We start from the raw sequence: 19899 nt of genomic DNA, 5'->3' as shown, positions 1-19899 counted from the left end.
TGAGATTAATTTTACCCAGACAAGGGAACAAGAAAAAAAACATTTTTGTGTAAAGAATTAAGAGCTTGAGAATGGCTACGCTGTTCAAAATAGCTCCGATAACCCTTCATATCAACACAAGTTTTGCTGGGCCAGCAAAGAAATCCAATTATACTTGGTGTTTTTGTTGCCATCGTTTTATCAAAATGGTAGTTAAACCTCCAGATAATGCAAAGTACCATGCATGCAGTGCTCCAGATGTCTGCTGCGGTACCATACCCAGCACCAATGAGAACTTCAAGGGCACGATATTGACGCGTCTGAATGTCCTCTGTGAAATGCTTGTGCTAGGTGTGAAAAGGAAGCACGGGCAATCAGGTTTCAAAAAAATTAATAATACTAAACATTAAATAAAATGTATCCATGTCAAAAAAATTAAAATACATGAGCATATTTATCATGGTAACTCACCACCCAGCAAGCATTTCCAAGATCAGCAATCTTCACCTTGATTCTGTTTGCATTGCCGGCATCAAGAAGATTAACGACAAGGTCAGAGGAGCAGGCCACACCTAGCACAAAAATTTTTTTTTAAAAAGGAACAAGTTAGCAGGACAATAAAGGATGTTCAAGGTGAATCGGAAGGTAGCTTTGGATTCACTAAATACAGTCGCATGTGTCCGCTTACTGGACTGTGAGCCCTATACCAACACTGTCTCGACAGCATAAAATGGAACTTCTCAAGTCACAACCAAGATCAATTCATATTTCGATATAGTACTTTGATGGAAAGCAAGTTTCCACATTTTGTTTTTTTTACGTTGCATTGAAAGAAAGATACAACCCAAACAAAAGTTGAGAACCAACTCGAGCATGATATACGTGTGTGCCAAAATAATTAATTATCAATTCCTTGCTGATCCATGAGCCTTGATATTGTTTAATGATAAAAAGCCCAAAAGATTATCAGAATAAGAAATACAGTACATTTGTGGAAGCTTTCCAAAAACCACCTCAATGGTCTAGTAGTTCTTCAACCAACATACCAAACAGTAATAAAAAAAAAGTGAATTTTTTTAATGCAGGTACACACACACACACACACACACACACACACACACACACACACACACACACACACACACACACACACACACACACACACACACACACACACAATGTTTCCTTTCTAGGTGGGGTTGAAAGCTAAATCTTTGTCCCTGAGGGGAAAAAAATAATCACAACCATCGGAAAATACCCATGACAAAAAGTCGGCCAGTGCAGACTTGCTTTGATCATGGCGGGTCATGTGCTCATGACCCAAGACATAGGAGCTTCCACTCAAACTGGCTGCTCGGCAACACCAACACTAACATTTTATAACCTTCGCCATATTTACATTAAAATTACTTCAGCTGTAAACCTTTAAAAAAAGAGCTCATTATAAATCACCAATTCTTGATTTTATTGCTGCTTACAGAATTGAACCACAATCCACTTCATCAAATATATATAAAGCTTATATTATTATGTCTGCACGTAGGATGCATAAGCATGCCAACTGGTGTAATATATATATATATATATATATATATATATGTATGTATGAATTATGTATGTATTAATTTAAGTATGTATATTAATTTCTGTATGTATGTGTATGTATGAATTATGTATGAATGAATTATGTATGTATGTATGTCTTAATTTATGTATATGTATTCATTTATGTATGTATGTGTGTATGTATGAATTAATTATGTATGATTGAATTATGTATGTATTAATTTATGTATGTATTAATTTATGTATGTGTGAATGTATGAATTATGTATGTATGAATTATGTATATTAATTTATGTATGTATTAATTATGTAAGTATATGTGTATGTATGTATTAATTTGTGTATGTATGTATATGTATTAATTTATGTATGCATGGATTATATATATATATATATATATATATATATATATATATATATATATATATATATATATATATATATATATATATATATATATATATATATATATATATATATATGTAGGTATATACAGTAATTATAAGAGGCAATTGCTATGATGGGACTCAATCTGTGCCCTGCTGCCTCATCAAGTTCGGGGGTTCGATTCAGTTATATTAATGAGCCTAATATGGTCACAAATAAATGACTTGCAGTATGTTGTCCTGCTGAGCCCACAACAAGGGCAAAATCTAAATCGACATCTCTGCAGACTGTGACCATATAATAGGCTTTAATCTCAAACAGACAAAAGTAAAGGCTTGAGGACCATACGGATGCCTCCTAGTTTGGAGGTGATGTGTTGGTATAATTTAAGTATATGACATCAGCGTCATGTCATAGAGTAAGCGTGCTTCTTTTGTTGAATATAGATATATCATGTTGGAGTGGTCCATTAATATAGACCGCTCTGAGCCGGAGGTAAATGACCTGCTGTAGATGCCAAAACGATCTTTTAAGTTGCTTTGTTCTGAATAAATGCACTGCATTCTTAATAACTCGCAGAGTACCCGCCCTACGGGTGAGCTTGTTCCAAGCATGCAACACGTTCTTCTGACGTGTACCTTTATTTGGGTGGTGTATCGGCAACTGACAGTTCTGTGTAGGCAAAAAAATAAAATAACCGATGAATTTATGTGCATGATGCAAAAGCATACCTCCAGCTGGTAATTCAAAATGCCTCACTGGACTGGAAAACGTGGGGACGGGAATACTACATTGCAAATGGTGGGTAATTGTAATACCCTCTCCCACATGGAGGCGGCACTACTTGATACACATTTACATGGAGAATTTGCTTCTGCCTCCCCCCCCCACCAAAACTCACTGGCAAAGATAAAAACACCCCTATACACAAATTGGGGTCATGCTGATCCCACATCGCAAGTCTGGATGTAATCAGCCCACAACTGTAGGAGTCGTGCGACAAACAAACAAACAACCGTCCGTGATTGAAGTGAGGATAAGGGAAGAAATGGGGAAGTTATTGTAAATTTATCGTTCCATCTTTATTTACTCTTAACATTGTTCTTAACAAACAGGGAGAGGAACAACACAGGCATGACTGGCCAAATAGCCTTCCCATGCACCAAAGTACCGTGTGTTTTTGTGTAACATTGTTAAGAACAGGAAGAAATTGGGAGCGGAGGACAGAGTTGGGGTGAGGGTGCATGGCATTGGAAGAGGGAGACTGAGATGTTGGGAAGGGGGGAGGGATTGAGGACTTGGTTTGGAATGGGGGTTGAGTACTTGGTGTTTGGGGCAGTTGAGGATGACAGAGTTGGCTTTGGGGAGGGAGGGCAGAGAGGGGACAGAATTGGGATCGAGGAGTTTAAGGCTTTGAGAGGGGAGGGGGAAGTTGAGGACATTGGGTTGGGAGGGGTTTGAGGATTTGAAGAAAGGGGGAGGGGGAGCACAGAGCTTTGGTGTGGTGTTAGGTGGGGGGGCAAAGAGAGTTCAGAGTTGGGACGGGGGTTGAGGGTGTGTGTGTGTGTGTGTGTGTGCGCGCGTGCGCGTGCGCGTGCGCGTGCGCGTGTGCGTGTGCGTGTGTTGGGGTTAGGAAGCTAAAGTCACATTTTACATTGTGCAGAATTTCCATGGGTCACAGATAGTTCCATTGGGTCTTTTGGGAATAAGCCTGGTGTTGGCTTAGTGGTTAGGGTGGCTGGCTGGGATTTTAGGGTCCTGTATTTGAGCACCATTGGCCATTGAATTAACACCAGGTGGGGTTGACAGCCTATCATCCTTCTGAGGTCAGCAAAATGAGTATTGGAGCCAAGCATGGACAATCTCAAGGCTACACATCCATCTACAGAGACCTTGATGTTCCTATGTCAACCGCACACAATGTTATCAGGAAGTTTAAGGCCCATGGCAATGTAGCCAACCCCCCTGGATGTGGCCTCAAGAGAATACTTGATCGAAGATAGCAGCAAAAGATTGTTCGAATGGTGGAGAAAACACCTCAATCAACTGCCATACAGATTCAAGCTGACTATCAGACACAAGGTATGACAGTTCCATCTCGCACCATCTGTCGCCAATTCCATGAAAGGGGATTCTATGGTTGGGGACCCAGGAGGACCTCACTGGGGGGGGGGGGCGGGGGAAGAAAGAGAAAAAGAGAAAGATAAAAAGAGAAAAAGAAGAGAAAAGAGACATAAGAAAGCCCAACACGAGTTTGCCAAAACACACCTGAACAAGCCAAAATCTTTCTGGGAGAATGTCCTGTGGACAGATGAGACCAAATTAGAGCTTTTTGGAAAAGCACATAATCTCTGTTTACAGAAAACAAAATTAAGCCCTCAAAGAAAAGAACACCTTGCCTTCAATCAAACATGGAAGAGGTTCAGTGATGTTTTGGGGTTGCTGTGCTTCCTGGCACTGGGTGCCTTGAATGTGTACATGGCATCATGAATCAGGACATTACCAAGACATTTTGGAATGCAATGTTCAAGGCAGGGTCAGAAAACTGGGTCTCCGTCGAAGGTCATGGGTCTTGCAGCAAGACAATGACCCCAAACGCTTCAAAAAGCACCCAGGAATGGTTCAAGACAAAACGCTGGACTGTTCTGAAGTGATCAGCAGAGTCCAGATCTAAATCCCATCGAACACCTGTGTGGAGATCTGAAAACAGCTGTTGGGATAAGACACCTTTCAAATCTGGGAGAACTAGAGCAGTTTGCAAAAGAAGAGTTTGCCAAACTGCCAGTAGAGAGGTGTAGGAAGCTCATTCATGGCTCAAGGAAGGACTTGACTGCAGTTATTTTGTCCAAAAACCATGCTACCAAATATTAAGTCGAGGGTGTGAATAATTTTATCAATGCCATTTATTTTTATTTTCTCATATTAAAGGATATATTAAGTTTTGAATCAAAAACAAAGGTTCTGTAATATCAACAGTGAAATAAAGAATTGTGGATACCAAATAATTTTGTCAATTTTAACATATTTTTTGAGAAAATTGAGTTATTTGGAAAAAAAAAAAGTGCAAGGGTGCCAATATTTTTGGTCACGATTGTACATCATAGCTTTATCAATAAAAAGGCTCTTAAGCGATTCATGTTAAAATATTGTCACAATTGTGTCCCAGAAGTGTGAGGTTAAAAAACACAGAGTGGCTAAGTTGAAACGCCAAGGCATAAAAGCCTGGAGAACAACCAATACGTAAAACAGGAACCACGAGGACATACCAAGCGGAAAATACATCCCATGCTTCAGGGGATATCTTAATTACTCAAAATGCCAATTATAACTTTATTCTCCCCAGGGTAAGTCCAATGTACAGGGTGTGCACTAGGTCTTGTCACCTCAGTAAAATACTAACCAATTTTCTATTTATTCAGACCCATTTAAAATGTGTGATAGCAGCCAGTATACGATATGACACCAATGAAGAGCTTAACCCTTTGAACCCTAGCTCCCAGGGTGGGAGAGGCAAAAGTCCAAGGAGCTGTGTTCAAAAGGGTAAAGACATTGTCAGGAATGCATATCATCTTGTAACCCCTCAAATGCTCCAGAAAATGTCGCAGAATCATTCTCTGTCATGAGAATGAGTGCACAAACAGATCTGTCGCACACATGAGCTATGTAACATTATTTAATGTACCTGTATAACATAATGTAGTTATGTAATCTATATATATATATATATATATATATATATATATATATATATATATATATATATATATATATATATATATATATATATATATATATATATATATATAGTCGTATATATTTTGGCCTTTCTGTTTGTTTGTCTGTCGTGTTAGAACTTGAATACGGATAAACGGATTACAATAAATCCAACTACGGTGGATTCAGGGAACTCCCAAGGTTTCTGATGAAAAAAAAATAATTTCATGATTTATTTTATGGGTACAATGGCACACGTTGCGAAACTGCAAACGCGAACTTGCGACGATGGGTTATCCCTGCACTCCCAGGAATCTTTTTTCTTCTTGCCCTATTGATTAGCCATGGAAGCAAAGATTGGTATTTCTGTCAGCGAAGCGATGAGTCTTATATTCTCCTCCATAACTCCAAAACTATAAAACTTAGCAGCTTGAAACTTTGAATGCATAATAAGAAAACTCCAAGGAAGTACAAAAGTGAAAGTTGGAACTTTGTGTGAAAATTAAAACACCCCTTTTGAAGATCATGAACGGCATTAATAAAATATATCCATCAGGCGATCCTCGGCCACCTCGCCGTCTGGGGTCTTAAGGCATTTCCTGGGTAACCTCGCTGGGGTCTGAAGCCGCCATGTTTTTTTCGCCTTCTTGACCGTGCTTTAACTTGGAACAGGCCGCAACGATTTCTTAACGATAAATATTTTTTCCCACTTTTCCCACACATATTATCGAATCCCTGTTATAGCTACGTTATAGCATATTATCAAATGCCTGTTATAGCTACGTTATGCTATAGCATCAGAGCTATGAATCGCTGTATACATCGCTTTTTTAAGTACTATAGTTTTCAAATTAGGAGCTTGGAGCGATTTCATGCATTATATGATACGATTTTTCACCATGCACTCTCACAGGCTAAAGTATATAATCAAAATATTTTTTTTTTTCGGTTTTGAGGATCGGATATCATCTGGACTAAATAAAGTGTCGTAATCTGTTGTGAAATCTGATAATTTAAAGAAATAACGAATCATATAAGGAAACCGATACACCGATTTACTTTAAGCAAGCAAGGCTATGTTCTCTCCATCCTCCATAGATGCACAAGAAAATATGATATTTCCAAAGCATAAAACATATCTTTTTCTACTGTTTGGACAAATATATTGAGTGAACAAAAAAATTGGAAACGTGCCAAAATTAACCAGCTTCATTGAGCGAAATGATTTAATGCATTCACTGCTAGACCTCGCACTCTGTCGCCCAGAGGGACTGCCTACCCAAAGTGCCAGATCTGTGTTGATATTTTCAGGTTTCACGAGGTGCTCTGCAGGGAATCAAAGCAAATATGGTAATAAAAAACGGACATTTAAAAAAAAAAAAAGACATTATAACGTTTGAGTGGACCCCGAACTCATGTTCCAAGTGACACGTGCACAGACAAGCAAGCAAGATGGGGAATTAGCTGCAATGTTTATTTCACGGGTGATTGAACTTTGCGATGTCTCCAGCCTTGTTCTGCATTAAGCTGCAACTATTTGGATAAAGTCATTGTTTGAACGAATCGATTGTATTTCATTAACTGCTGCATGAGTGGTGAAGACTGGATTTAAAGTTAAAGGGATCCCATATAGTATGCAGCGACAGACTGGCCAACCGTTCCTTATCAACCATTTAATTAGAGTTCTTGCATGAGTGCTTAAGCCACTTACCAAATGCCTTAGAGTCGATAGCGGAACCACGCTACGTACTACGTACGGAACCACGGATATTTTTGCCTGTCACTGCAGACACAACTTGAGTGAGTGGCCCGCGCTCCGCCACCCTGGGCGAGTGGCCCGCGCTCCGCCACCCTGGGCGAGTGGCCCGCGCTCCGCCACCCTGGGCGAGTGGCCCGCGCTCCGCCACCCTGGGCGAGTGGCCCGCGCTCCGCCACCCTGGGCGAGTGGCCCGCGCTCCGCCACCCTGGGCGAGTGGCCCGCGCTCCGCCACCCTGGGCGAGTGGCCCGCGCTCCGCCACCCTGGGCGAGTGGCCCGCGCTCCGCCACCCTGGGCGAGTGGCCCGCGCTCCGCCACCCTGGGCGAGTGGCCCGCGCTCCGCCACCCTGGGCGAGTGGCCCGCGCTCCGCCACCCTGGGCGAGTGGCCCGCGCTCCGCCACCCTGGGCGAGTGGCCCGCGCTCCGCCACCCTGGGCGAGTGGCCCGCGCTCCGCCACCCTGGGCGAGTGGCCCGCGCTCCGCCACCCTGGGCGAGTGGCCCGCGCTCCGCCACCCTGGGCGAGTGGCCCGCGCTCCGCCACCCTGGGCGAGTGGCCCGCGCTCCGCCACCCTGGGCGAGTGGCCCGCGCTCCGCCACCCTGGGCGAGTGGCCCGCGCTCCGCCACCCTGGGCGAGTGGCCCGCGCTCCGCCACCCTGGGCGAGTGGCCCGCGCTCCGCCACCCTGGGCGAGTGGCCCGCGCTCCGCCACCCTGGGCGAGTGGCCCGCGCTCCGCCACCCTGGGCGAGTGGCCCGCGCTCCGCCACCCTGGGCGAGTGGCCCGCGCTCCGCCACCCTGGGCGAGTGGCCCGCGCTCCGCCACCCTGGGCGAGTGGCCCGCGCTCCGCCACCCTGGGCGAGTGGCCCGCGCTCCGCCACCCTGGGCGAGTGGCCCGCGCTCCGCCACCCTGGGCGAGTGGCCCGCGCTCCGCCACCCTGGGCGAGTGGCCCGCGCTCCGCCACCCTGGGCGAGTGGCCCGCGCTCCGCCACCCTGGGCGAGTGGCCCGCGCTCCGCCACCCTGGGCGAGTGGCCCGCGCTCCGCCACCCTGGGCGAGTGGCCCGCGCTCCGCCACCCTGGGCGAGTGGCCCGCGCTCCGCCACCCTGGGCGAGTGGCCCGCGCTCCGCCACCCTGGGCGAGTGGCCCGCGCTCCGCCACCCTGGGCGAGTGGCCCGCGCTCCGCCACCCTGGGCGAGTGGCCCGCGCTCCGCCACCCTGGGCGAGTGGCCCGCGCTCCGCCACCCTGGGCGAGTGGCCCGCGCTCCGCCACCCTGGGCGAGTGGCCCGCGCTCCGCCACCCTGGGCGAGTGGCCCGCGCTCCGCCACCCTGAGCGAGTGGTTCGCGTTACGCCACCCTGAACGAGTGGTTGTGAAATAACACCCAATTTCCGAGCCGTTTGCCATATGAACTTGTTGTCTAAATTACCGAACCAAATTATTTTTTTCTCACCAGTCACACGGAGCGGTTTATGAAGATTAATGTTTGTGAACATATCCCTGAAATGTCAACATAAATGCAGTTGTTTTTCTGGTGAAAGCTACTCAAGGTTTTTCAGCTGTTGCCAATATCAGTCGTGTGTGTGTGTATGTGTGTGTGTGTGTGTGTGTGTGTGTGTGTGTGTGTGTGTGTGTGTGTGTGTGTGTGTGTGTGTGTGTGTGTGTGTGTGTGTGTGTGTGTGTGTGTGTGTGTGTGTGTGTGTGTGTGTGTGTGTGTGTGTGTGTGTGTGTGTGTGTGTGTGTTTTGTTCATAAAGCATGTCTGTCTCTGTCTCTATATATATCCGGACGGTGGTTATGTCCGGGCGGTACTCGTTTCCGGAACGCGTCCGGGCGCCAATTAGCGCTTCACCGCACGTCTGCCTTCCCTTCCTTTCACCTCACACTGTCTTCCCTTCCCAAACCCCTCCCCGATACCCCACCTCTCTCCTCTCTGCCCCACCACTCTCTACCTCTTCCACCCTCCCACCTTTGGTATTCCCATCAGCAAAGCGACGGGTGGTATTTGCTCATATGTAATAAACGCATATGCAACAAAAAAGTAACCGTACTAGAGTCAATCCAAAGTTCCACAGGGGTAACAAGACATTTGTGGATACACAGTACTGAACTGAATCGGTCAAGCCTGGCAAAATGTCAAAACAAAGCACACACGTCAGGTCAGGTGTGGGAGCATGCACCAGAGAAGTGCGTCGAGGCGCCCACTTTCCGCCAGTACTTCAGGGGGCTCCTTAATTATTTTGGTCTGGCCATCTCCCAGGCTGCTACCTGGCCTATCGCCATCTCCTTGAGATTGGCCCATTGGCCGATTCAGTACAGTACTGAATTGGCCCATTGGCCTCCTCCACTCGTGTGGGCACATGGTCGGCCCATTGGCCTCCTCCACTCGTGTGGCTCCCTCGCTGAGAGAATCTGGTGAGCATGATCAGTGTCAGGAAAACAAGCCACATGTCCATATAACCGCAACTGACACTCACAGACGATGCAGGCAACAAATGTCATTTGCGTCTCTCTCAACAACCGCTCGTTGGACACAAAGACCAACCAGCGATAGATAAGGATTCTCCGAAGAGACCTGGTACCAAAGGAATTAAGTCGCAGTCTCAGATCCCTGGTGAGAGTCCAAGTCACATCCGTAGAGCAATACTGGAACCAACAAGGGCCTGAAGACTCAGACTTTTGTCCTCATGGACAGGTACCGACAGTGACAAACAGCATGACCCAGTGAATCCATTACTCCACAGGCCCGACCCAGACGTGCATTGACCTCTGGCTCACAGTCAGCAGACATGAACATCACTGCCAAGGTAAATGAATCTCTCCATGACCTCAACATACTCACCACAAACAGGCACAGACAAGATATCAGCATCCAAGATGTCACTGAAAGCCTGGATCTTAGTTTTGACCCAGGAAACCCGTAATCCCAGCAGCTCCGACTTCTCATTCAGAACCCCGAGGGCTCCCAAAAGGATATCCAGGGTGTCCGCAAAGACTGCATCATCTGCGAAATCAAGGTCAGAGATCTTGACATTCCCAAACGATGCACAGCAGCTTGATCTCTCAAACATACTTCCCAAAATCCAGTCCATACAAGCGCTGAAAAGTATGGAGGCCAGTACATACCCCTGACAAACTCCAGCAACAACTGGAAATAAGTCAGATGGTATCACCACATCTCACAGCACTCTCAGTACCAGAGTATAGTTCAGACATCAGATTGATCAGTTTTGATGGCACCGCAAGAAGACCAATAATCTGAAGGAGGGCATCCCGATTCACTGAATCAAATGCTTTGTAGAGATAAACATCGGCTGCAAGCAGCCACTGATGAAACTCTCGTCTGCATTGGGTGAAGACCCCGAAGAGCAAGGATACGGTCAATCATTGACCTCTTTGGGGTGAAGCCTGACTGCTCTGGGCACTGGAGCTCAAGCAGATGGTGGTGAACCCCATCAAGAATTACCCGAGCAAAGACTTTACCTGGCACTGAGAGCAGCGTCACCCCTCGGTAGTTGTTGCAGTCTGAGCGATCACCCTTCCCTTTCCAGAGAGGGACAAGGGCACTCTTCCAGTCAGTTGGGATGATGCCTGTGTTCCTGGCAGAGCACAGAACTGCATGCAATGACCTTAGTACAACATTTCCACCAGCCATGAGAAGTTCAGCATGGATGCCACAGATCCCAGGAGGATATCCGGACGGTGGTTATGTCCGGGCGGTGCTCGTCTCCGGAACGCGTCTCCGGAACCCCATTTCAACCGGTTCACCACAGCCTGTGTTTCCACAAATGAAGGTGGATCACAGTTAATTGGACAGCAATCGGTATAGTGACACCCCTGAAATCTAACTCAACAGCTGGTGGATCAGCTTATTGGAGCCGTTCAAAGTAACCGGCCCAACGGGTCTTCACTTCGGACTTCTCTGCCAAGAATCCACCACCCTCCACTCGAACTGCAGTACACAGAGGGATGGTCTTGGAGAAACGCAATGCACAAATTCCCCTGTAAGCAGGACGAGAATCAGTTGACCACAAGTGACGCTTTTCCCCCTCAAAGATTCCTCGCACATAGGCCTCCTTGTCCACCCTCAGCACACATACAGTTTTACGCCTCAACTCCATGAACAGCTCAGCTCTGCCATTAAGCCTGGCCCATTGACTGGTCAATGGTATCCAGTATCCCTCGAGACAAAATTCTTCTTCACCCTTCGGTGAGTTCCAAGACGTTCACCAGCAACATCAAAGACGGTGGTCTTGAAGGCACTCGACAACTCTTCAGGATTCCCCAAAGCACTCAGACCCCCAAACACCCACTCAGCTTGTACACAAACTCCTCAGCTACCCTTTCATCCTTGAGCTTGTCAACAACCAGCCTAGGCTGGGATGGTACCATTCTCCCAGATTTAAGCTGCAGCTTTAGAGTTGCTACAACAAGTCTGTGGTTAGTATCGAGGAACTGAGCACTCCAGTCATCCCTGCAGTTCTGGATCATCCTCCAGCGACCATCAATGAGCACATGGTCAATCTCCTTTTCCACACCACCAGCGTTAGAATACCAAGCCCAGCGATGAGCCTGTGGGCACTAAAACCAGGAACCAGCCACCCTACGTCCATGACTTCTTGCAAAGTCAAGGAACTTAGTGCTAATCTGGTTCACAGTTACAGACCCATGGGGACCACGACATGTTTCATAACAATCGCTATCGGTTCCAGTCATTGCAATGAAATCCCCCAAGACTGAAAGAATATCTCGCCTAGGGCACTGATCAACCACAGACTCGAGCGTGGCATAGAATGCGTCTTTCATGGTGAGATCACTTGCCTTAGTCGTAGCGTACACAGAGACCAGACAAATGACACCCAAGGAGTGAGGAATCCTTCGCCTCATAATATGCTCGTTCAACGGTGATACCTCAATTATCATTGGAGTCAGCTTATTGGACACAGCTACAGCAACTCCTTGGGCATGGTAACCATCAGAGCGACCAGACCAATAGTAGGTGTAACCACCCACTATTATCTCACCATTATCCCATCTCCAAACCTCAGAATGCTGCAATACCGATGTTCAAACGCTCGATCTCAGATGATAGCAGAGACAGGTGATCATATTATTTTAGGGATCGGACATTCCAAGCACTCTCCCTAAGACTTGCCTCAGGTTAACCCAAGGAGACTGCAGTCTAATGGACTTCACCTCAGCACCATCCTGACACTCACTACCACAATCCAACCCGGGAAGGTTATCCCGTGTTTTTCCTCCCATCAAAGAGTGAAAGTCCCAAAGACTTTGCCCCAATCCCGTCATCCGGTGAGCTGTCATGTGCAGGGCAGCTGCACAGGAAGTACTCTCACAGAGTGGGTTTTCAGTGTACTTGGCGTTTTTCATACGTTTTGCAGAGTGAAGGTTTTTATGGTGGAGTGCAAATCCTGCCACCAACCTCCTCAAAAAAAAAAGTAACCCAACTGCAGGACGACGTCCACAGATACAGTTGGGCACAAGAAATGCATGGTTTTTGGTTCACAAGAAGCTCCTGCGCAACTTTGACAGATTTTGTTTTTTAATCCTGGTGGGTGTCCACATAAGTCTTATAAATTATTTATATTTTAAAAGAGGAACAAGACAAACAAAAACTTCCTCTCAAGATCTTGGAAACAGATGTTCACCACCATCTCATCTCTTCCCCCATCCAAAATCTTGATCGTTACTACCCCGTCAATCCATCCAAAACCAATCTCCTTCAAATTCCCTGTTTTCCTTCCTGAAAGTCCCTGTAGTACCATGTTGTTTACCCCGTGTACAATGCCCCATCCCTCTCCCTTCCACAGATCTATTATCTCTGTTCCCCACTATTTTGTGCTTCCCTCTCCCACGCCTCTCGTCTCCTGTTATACGTTTCTATGTATGAGCTCTTACTCGAGCCTCGACATGGTATCCAAAAATAATAAAAGAATCATCGGGACAAATAGAGAGCAGATTAAATCATTAACACTCAATAATTATTACCCTCGAAGGGCCATTAAAACAAACACCAATATCCCTTTCTTTGAAAAGCCACAAAATTGAAAGAAAATGTATGAAAAACAAACAAACACCGAACACACATCTTTCTCTTCCTCTCATCTCCCCTGAATTTAATGTGTGGTGCAGCATCAAGCATATAGAGGTAATGGATGGACACGTTTGGCTGTGCAACATTTCATATACTTGTGTAAAAACACAACAAAAAAAGCATTAATTAAAGTTTCAATAAGTTTTTCTTTGTCACTTTTTTGTTCAGGATTTCCTGATATATTACCAGCAGACATGGAAAATGAAGTTGATGAAACCTATTCAAATGAAAGACCAAATACTGCATTTGAGTCATCAGGAAGAACCCAAAGAAACAGAGGAAAGATGAAGTCATCAAGAGGAACCTGGAAAGGATTTGGGTTTCAGCTGGTACTCCTCTACCCTCAAACCCATCCAGGCACAACCAAGCCTTATTGAAAATTTTTTTAAAATACAAATATAAATAAATAAATAGTATGAATTCATTGCCTCCTTGACAGATAGAAATAAAAAACAGAAATTAGGGGTAGAAGAGAAAAATGGAACGAGAAGAAAACAAAAGCAATAATTACAATCAATAAAGAGAAATGTGATGAAGTAAAAAAGTGTGAAAGTAGAAAAGAACATAGATGCCGGGAATAACCCAGCTGTCCACTACATTGGTTTCATTAAAAGCTGTTTTTTTTAGTTGGGGTGGGGGTGGAGTGATAAATCAACCATGCACCGAGTCATCATTTTGTATGCAGCCTGTGGCTGCTGGTTACATTATTGCTGGGAGCACGGCTGTGCCACTGATGCAGTGTCCCGGTTTACAGTAAGCTGGTGCTCATTTTGCCGAACTCAGAAAGATGACAGGCTGAGTCAACCCACCTGGTGTTATTTAACGGCACCCAAGGAGCTCAAACTCAAGACCCTAAGATCTTAACCCAACCACCTTAACCGTCAAGTCAACACCAGGCTTACCATGCACCTTATACATGGTGATTTCTGATTTCCGGTGTGTGTGTGTGTGTGTGTGTGTGTGTGTGTGTGTGTGTGTGTGTGTGTGTGTGTGTGTGTGTGTGTGTGTGTGTGTGTGTGTGTGTGTGTGTGTGTGTGTGTGTGTGTGTGTGTGTGTGTGTATACATATCCTTAAGGCAGGAAACATACATATGTGTAGTACTATATACTATACTGTGCAAAAGTTTGGGTTATTTTCAATTTTGTGGTGCGATTTATTCCCCATTAAACATTTGTAGGAAGTTTTAAGTGTGAAATATAGATAGATAATTCAAATTTCTGTGAAAGTCGATTTAACATCACAGTTGCCTTTAAATATATAAAATAGGTGAAGAAATTGAAAAGGTTTCTTTTTGTGATGCACATTACATTATCAAGTGCTTGTAATAACTTACCACAAAGAAAACATACAGGAAAGAGTTTGTGAATTTTTCTACAGTCAATATTAACAAGTGAAATCCTTCAAAACAGCACGTGTGGTGAAGCAAATGAGTACACTAATGTAATTGAAAGAACAACTTATCACTTTGCCACCAATATCTGCCATAATTGAAAGTAAATTTCAACTACTAATGCATGACGAAACACTTGTTTATGGCTAATATTAAAGAGAATGATGGCATAAGAATAACTTAGCTTTCAGCGTTCGGCGCGAAATGCCATGATGGGCGGAAATGACGTCTTTAGTTCGTTCGTTCGTACATGCGAGGGGAGCGTTTCTTGGTTTTTTTTTTTCCGTCAAGCAATAAATTCAATGGTTTTCACATATACAACACATTAGTTTCACAAATTTCCATTGAAATACTCGGGTATTTCCGTCAATTGTCACCATTTCCGTCTAGGTTACGCACTGCCGTCATTGGCTCACTTGAGGCACATGGGGGGGGGGGGTGGGGACAGCGGGGACATTCCAAACTCGGTGCAATTGTATACAGCGCACGCGCTGTAATAAATTATTGAAGAAATCAACACGAGTAACATGAATGTGAATTGCAAGAAACCACAATGAAGTTGCAAATCAGTAAATATGTGAAATGAGTTTAATCAGCTTGTCTCCTTGCTTGAAAGTCTATGAGTGGGTTCAGAATGGTGTTAAGGAAGCACCTTTCAACAGAACAGCGTGTGAAGAAAATAGCAGAAAAGCTGAAGATTTCCAACAATGGGGTGAGGTACACATTGCAACACCTGAAAGAAAAGATAAGAAAAGTCCAGGAAGACCCAGAAGAACTTCCCCTAAAGGCAGGAAAAGCACTTGAAGTTGCTTGGTTTATACAATAGAAGACATTTAAGTTAGTAGCTGACTAATGAAATGACAGCATGCCTGAGCATTAACATCACTGTGTGCAGAAGGCCAAGCACAGCAGGTCTCCATGACAGAGTTGCAGCAACTAAACCACTGCTGAGACCACAGAATAAGTTGAAAAGAATGGAATTTTCAAAGCAACATCAAGTTTTGGCATCTGAGCAATGGAATTGGGTTCTCTGGTCTAATAAATTGAAGTTTGAACTTTTTGGATCTAAGAGATGCCAGTTCATATGCTGAGATCTGGAGAACGTTATGACATGCAATGTTTGCAGCTTACCATTAAACAAGAGAGGCTCTATAAATGTCTGGGGTTGTATTCTGCTTTGGTGCAGGAAAACCTTTTAAAATCAATGGGATGTTAAGAGAAGTACAAGCAGATATTCCAGCACCATACAGCTCCCAATGGAAATCGTTTAATTGGAAGAGGATTCATTTTCCCTGACAAGAAAATGATCCAAAACACTTCAAATATCGCAAAACAGTATTGGAAGAACAAGATTACAAGTGCTGTGCTCAAAGTATGAGAATGGCCAGAGTCCAGACACGAGTCTCAGAAACCACGTTGGATTACCCGGAAACAGAGACGAACAAGAGAAACTAACTAACCTTACAGAACTTTAGAATGTAATATCGGATATTTGGCACAATATTCCTGTAAGAAAGCTTAAATTGTATACAGGAAGCAAGGGTAAACGAGTCATGGCACTCAAGGAGGCAGAGGGTGGACACAAAGTATTGACTGATACTATAAAATAACAGTGTTGTTGCTATTTACTTCAGCAGTTTGTTTTACGTGCATTTTGAAAGACTTGATTTACGATAATAAACACATATTACTTAGGCCCAAGTCACATTTGCACGACGGCCAGGATACGGCGGCCGTACGCCCTCTGAATTGACAAAAACATGCGGCGGCCGCAGAGTTTCTGCGGTGGCCTCAGGGTGGCCCTATGCCGTTTAGCTATCTTTTACAGGCCGTAGGGGTCGCCGTGGAATTATAACTTTTTTTCATTTCTACGTTCACCGTAGCAATTCGACAAGCTGAAAAAAAAAAAAAATGAACCCACTGGTTACCATCCGTCTGGCCGCACGTTCGCCTTAGGGCCCCCCTGCGGTCGCCTTGAGGCTACCTTGCGTCTGCCTTGAAAATTCTATGGCCGCCACAAGGTCCCCTTAAGGTCACCGTGCGACATCAATTCAAAGACCGTACGGCAACCCCACGTTTTCGGTCTCCACAATTTCTAAATACGCCATGCGGCTCCCCGAAAAATAAAAACATATGTGACTGCTACATTGTGTGACCGTGGAAATACTGCGGCCGCCGTATAATTGCTAGCGGCCGTAGATTTTGGAGACCCTATGGCCGCCGTGGCAAATGTGACTAAGGCCTTATCACTGATAATTTTATGAATTTACTCTGAAGTATGAATATTATTGGAATAACCCAAACCTCTGCACAGTACTGTACACAATAATGCTAATGCTTATTGCAGAGCAGCATAATGGGAAGACAAGTGCATTATTGAAAGAGTTTGAAGTATGTTGTCGATTACCATATTATATTATTCATCATAATAGACTTATAAGGATTGGAAAATGAAAATTTTTGGATAGAACTAGTGCTGTCAGACGAAGGGAGGAGATCAAATACGTGCTTCAAACTGGGGTTTCATATCACTTACCATGCAGAAGTGTCCCATAACACTGAAAATGATCATTTTTGAGTAGCAATGACAAACAATATCAGGCTAATTTTCCACATTGCGTTCTTTATCTTTTCTCCAAAAAAGGGCCAAGACAAGAAAAATAAAAGAAGGAAGTAATGCAGATATTTTTACAGGTGTATTGTAACACAGATCTCAAGACGTGTTAAGTTGCGCTCACCCACGACCCACCTCCCCCCAACCCTGGGCCCATAGGGCATGTTCATAAATGAAGCACAAGAGCTGACACAGCCACAATTCTGAACATACAGAGCTTTTTTTTTAGTATACACTATCGAAGCTCATATGAGAGCTAACACACAGAACGTACAACAAGGGGAGCAGGAGACAAGCGGGATGGGAGAGGGAAGGAAAAAAAAGCAGTATGGAACAGAGACATTAGGAGGTCTGTGGAAGGGAGAGGAATGGGGGAAGGGAGAGGGAGCTCACATATTGACAACACACACATCGTCATTCACACTATAAGCCCGAACATAAACAAACAAATAAATAAAAACAAACAAACAAAAAACAGAACAAACAAAGCATGACCATCCTTTTCTTGCCAAGATTATATCTACCTCCTCAAATCTCTTGTCATCCCACACCCTTCTTACTCTTGAGCCCCTCTCTTGTGCTGCAAATATCAGCAGTGCGACTGCGTTCCCTGTCATGCGTGTGCACCTCCACCGCGCTCCCACTCTCGACCACTTCAGGACCATTGGACGATCCAAATGGCAAGGAGCTAACGTGCTTCGAGGGAGCAGAGCACGACAGCTGAGAGCTGGAACTGTGAGAACGTCCATTGCACACTTTGTCGTAAATTGAGTCTTCTTCACAAGAGACTTGGGAATGTGTGTCATCTGCTGTCTCTGTGGGGAAAAGTGAGGGGTGGGGGGGGGGAAAGAGAGAGATCCAAAGTTGTTAGATTGCAGAGATAATGCAAATACCCCACCCCAATGGATGCAACGATACATTTAAAGTTACCATTTGCTTAACTTGTAGCAAAGATCTATATCCGAGAGTCCATATCACCAAAGAGCTGCTCAAAAATTCAACCCTGACGGAATATACCGTGGCATATTTTACATCAAAACAAATGCTGATAGAAGGACGTAAACTACACATTTGCTCCAAAAGATGGTCCGCTCCATGATACAGCACCCAATAATGCTGCTTGTATTATACAATGTCTAAAATTACAGTTCAATTTTGAGCCCATGATGGATCCAACCCATGAGGGGAGCATGTAGCAAAACTTGTCTATCCTAAACCACACAAAAGTTGTTGGGCAGCGAGGCAAATTCAAAAGTTAATTCACCGTATTATTTGGGAGTACGAGGTGAAATTGGTGAAAGAGTAGGGAGGGGAACGAAAAATAAAAAGAGAACAGACAAGAGGAAAAGAGTACAAACAGGTGAGGAAATACAGTAACCAAAAACACAGAAAACTCCAGATTACAAAGGCATTCATAAATTCCAACATGGCAATCCTTTAAAAAAGATTGTCACACCCAAAAGCCCTGAAAACTCTGATGATTATGTACAATCTGAAGCACGAGGGCTGTGTAAGACTGGTTGGAATTTCCATTGTCGAAAATAAAAATTGGACCGCCTGTCCTGAAACTCACCTGGATCAGGAGCAAGTCACTCAAACTCCCTGCAGACCCCCTTAGACTGAATTTTTTTAATGCCATGAACAAACTTTGGTACATCAAGTGTGATGAAGGCTGTGGTCAAGTTTCCATTGAAATTCTGTGTGTTGTTCAGAGATGAGAGCAAATACCTATTTTGGGGGGTCAGAATCACCCCCCATAGACTCCGTGAATGAGTGCATATTTTGATGCAGTCAATAAACTTTGGTACATCACGGGTGAAGAATGTTGCGGTCAAGTTTCATCAAAATTGTGTGCAGTTTTGGAGAAGAGAGCAAATACTTTGGGGGGGGGAGGGGAGATTCAACCCCCAACCCCACCCCGTGTGGACCCCTTAATGGATGCAGACTTTGATTCGGTCGATATACTTTGGTACATTATGGGTGATGAAGGTTGTGGTGAAGTTTCATTGAAATTTTGTGTGTAGTTTTGGAGAAGAAAGCAAATACCTATTTTTTTTGGGGGGGGGGGAGCCGTAGACACCTTTAATGAGCACAAATTTTGATGCGGTCAATACGCCTTTGTTACGCATCAGATCTGAAACTTGTAGCCAAGTTTCATCAAAACTGTGTGCTTGGTTCAAATGATAATGACTGAAGTGTTTACTGACTGACTGACACTTCGGACACTGCTCGATCGCATAAGCTCACCTAACTAAAGCACAGGTGAGCTAATAACAATAATAATAACAATAATAATAATAATAATAATAATAATAATAATAATAATAATAATAAATATCAGTGTGTGTCAATTACCTCCATAACTCCAAAACTATGAAACCGAG

General features: G+C 44.5%; 1 protein-coding gene across 4 annotated transcripts in view; it reads right to left on the bottom strand.

Annotated features, from left to right (window-relative positions):
* SRPK2 (SRSF protein kinase 2) overlaps window positions 1–19899 on the bottom strand; it is a 115797-nt gene that overhangs the window by 4429 nt on the left and 91469 nt on the right. For 3 of the 4 annotated variants that reach the window (XM_085894987.1, XM_085894986.1, XM_085894988.1), the window contains 3 exons: window positions 18076–18330; window positions 451–551; window positions 219–326 (listed from right to left, as the gene is read on the bottom strand). In XM_085894987.1, the coding sequence (XP_085751113.1) occupies window positions 219–326; window positions 451–551; window positions 18076–18330 (464 nt within the window). The remainder of the gene's footprint in view (window positions 1–218; window positions 327–450; window positions 552–18075; window positions 18331–19899) is intronic. The other variant, XM_085894989.1, reaches the window with a different exon arrangement.

This window comes from Eptatretus burgeri, chromosome 9, assembly GCF_056783735.1.
Source record: "Eptatretus burgeri isolate ZD-2024b chromosome 9, Ebu_testis_v1, whole genome shotgun sequence".
NCBI lineage: Eukaryota > Metazoa > Chordata > Myxini > Myxiniformes > Myxinidae > Eptatretus > Eptatretus burgeri.
The sequence above is the reverse complement of the archived record's forward strand: the minus strand, read 5'-3'. Positions and strand labels throughout refer to the sequence as shown.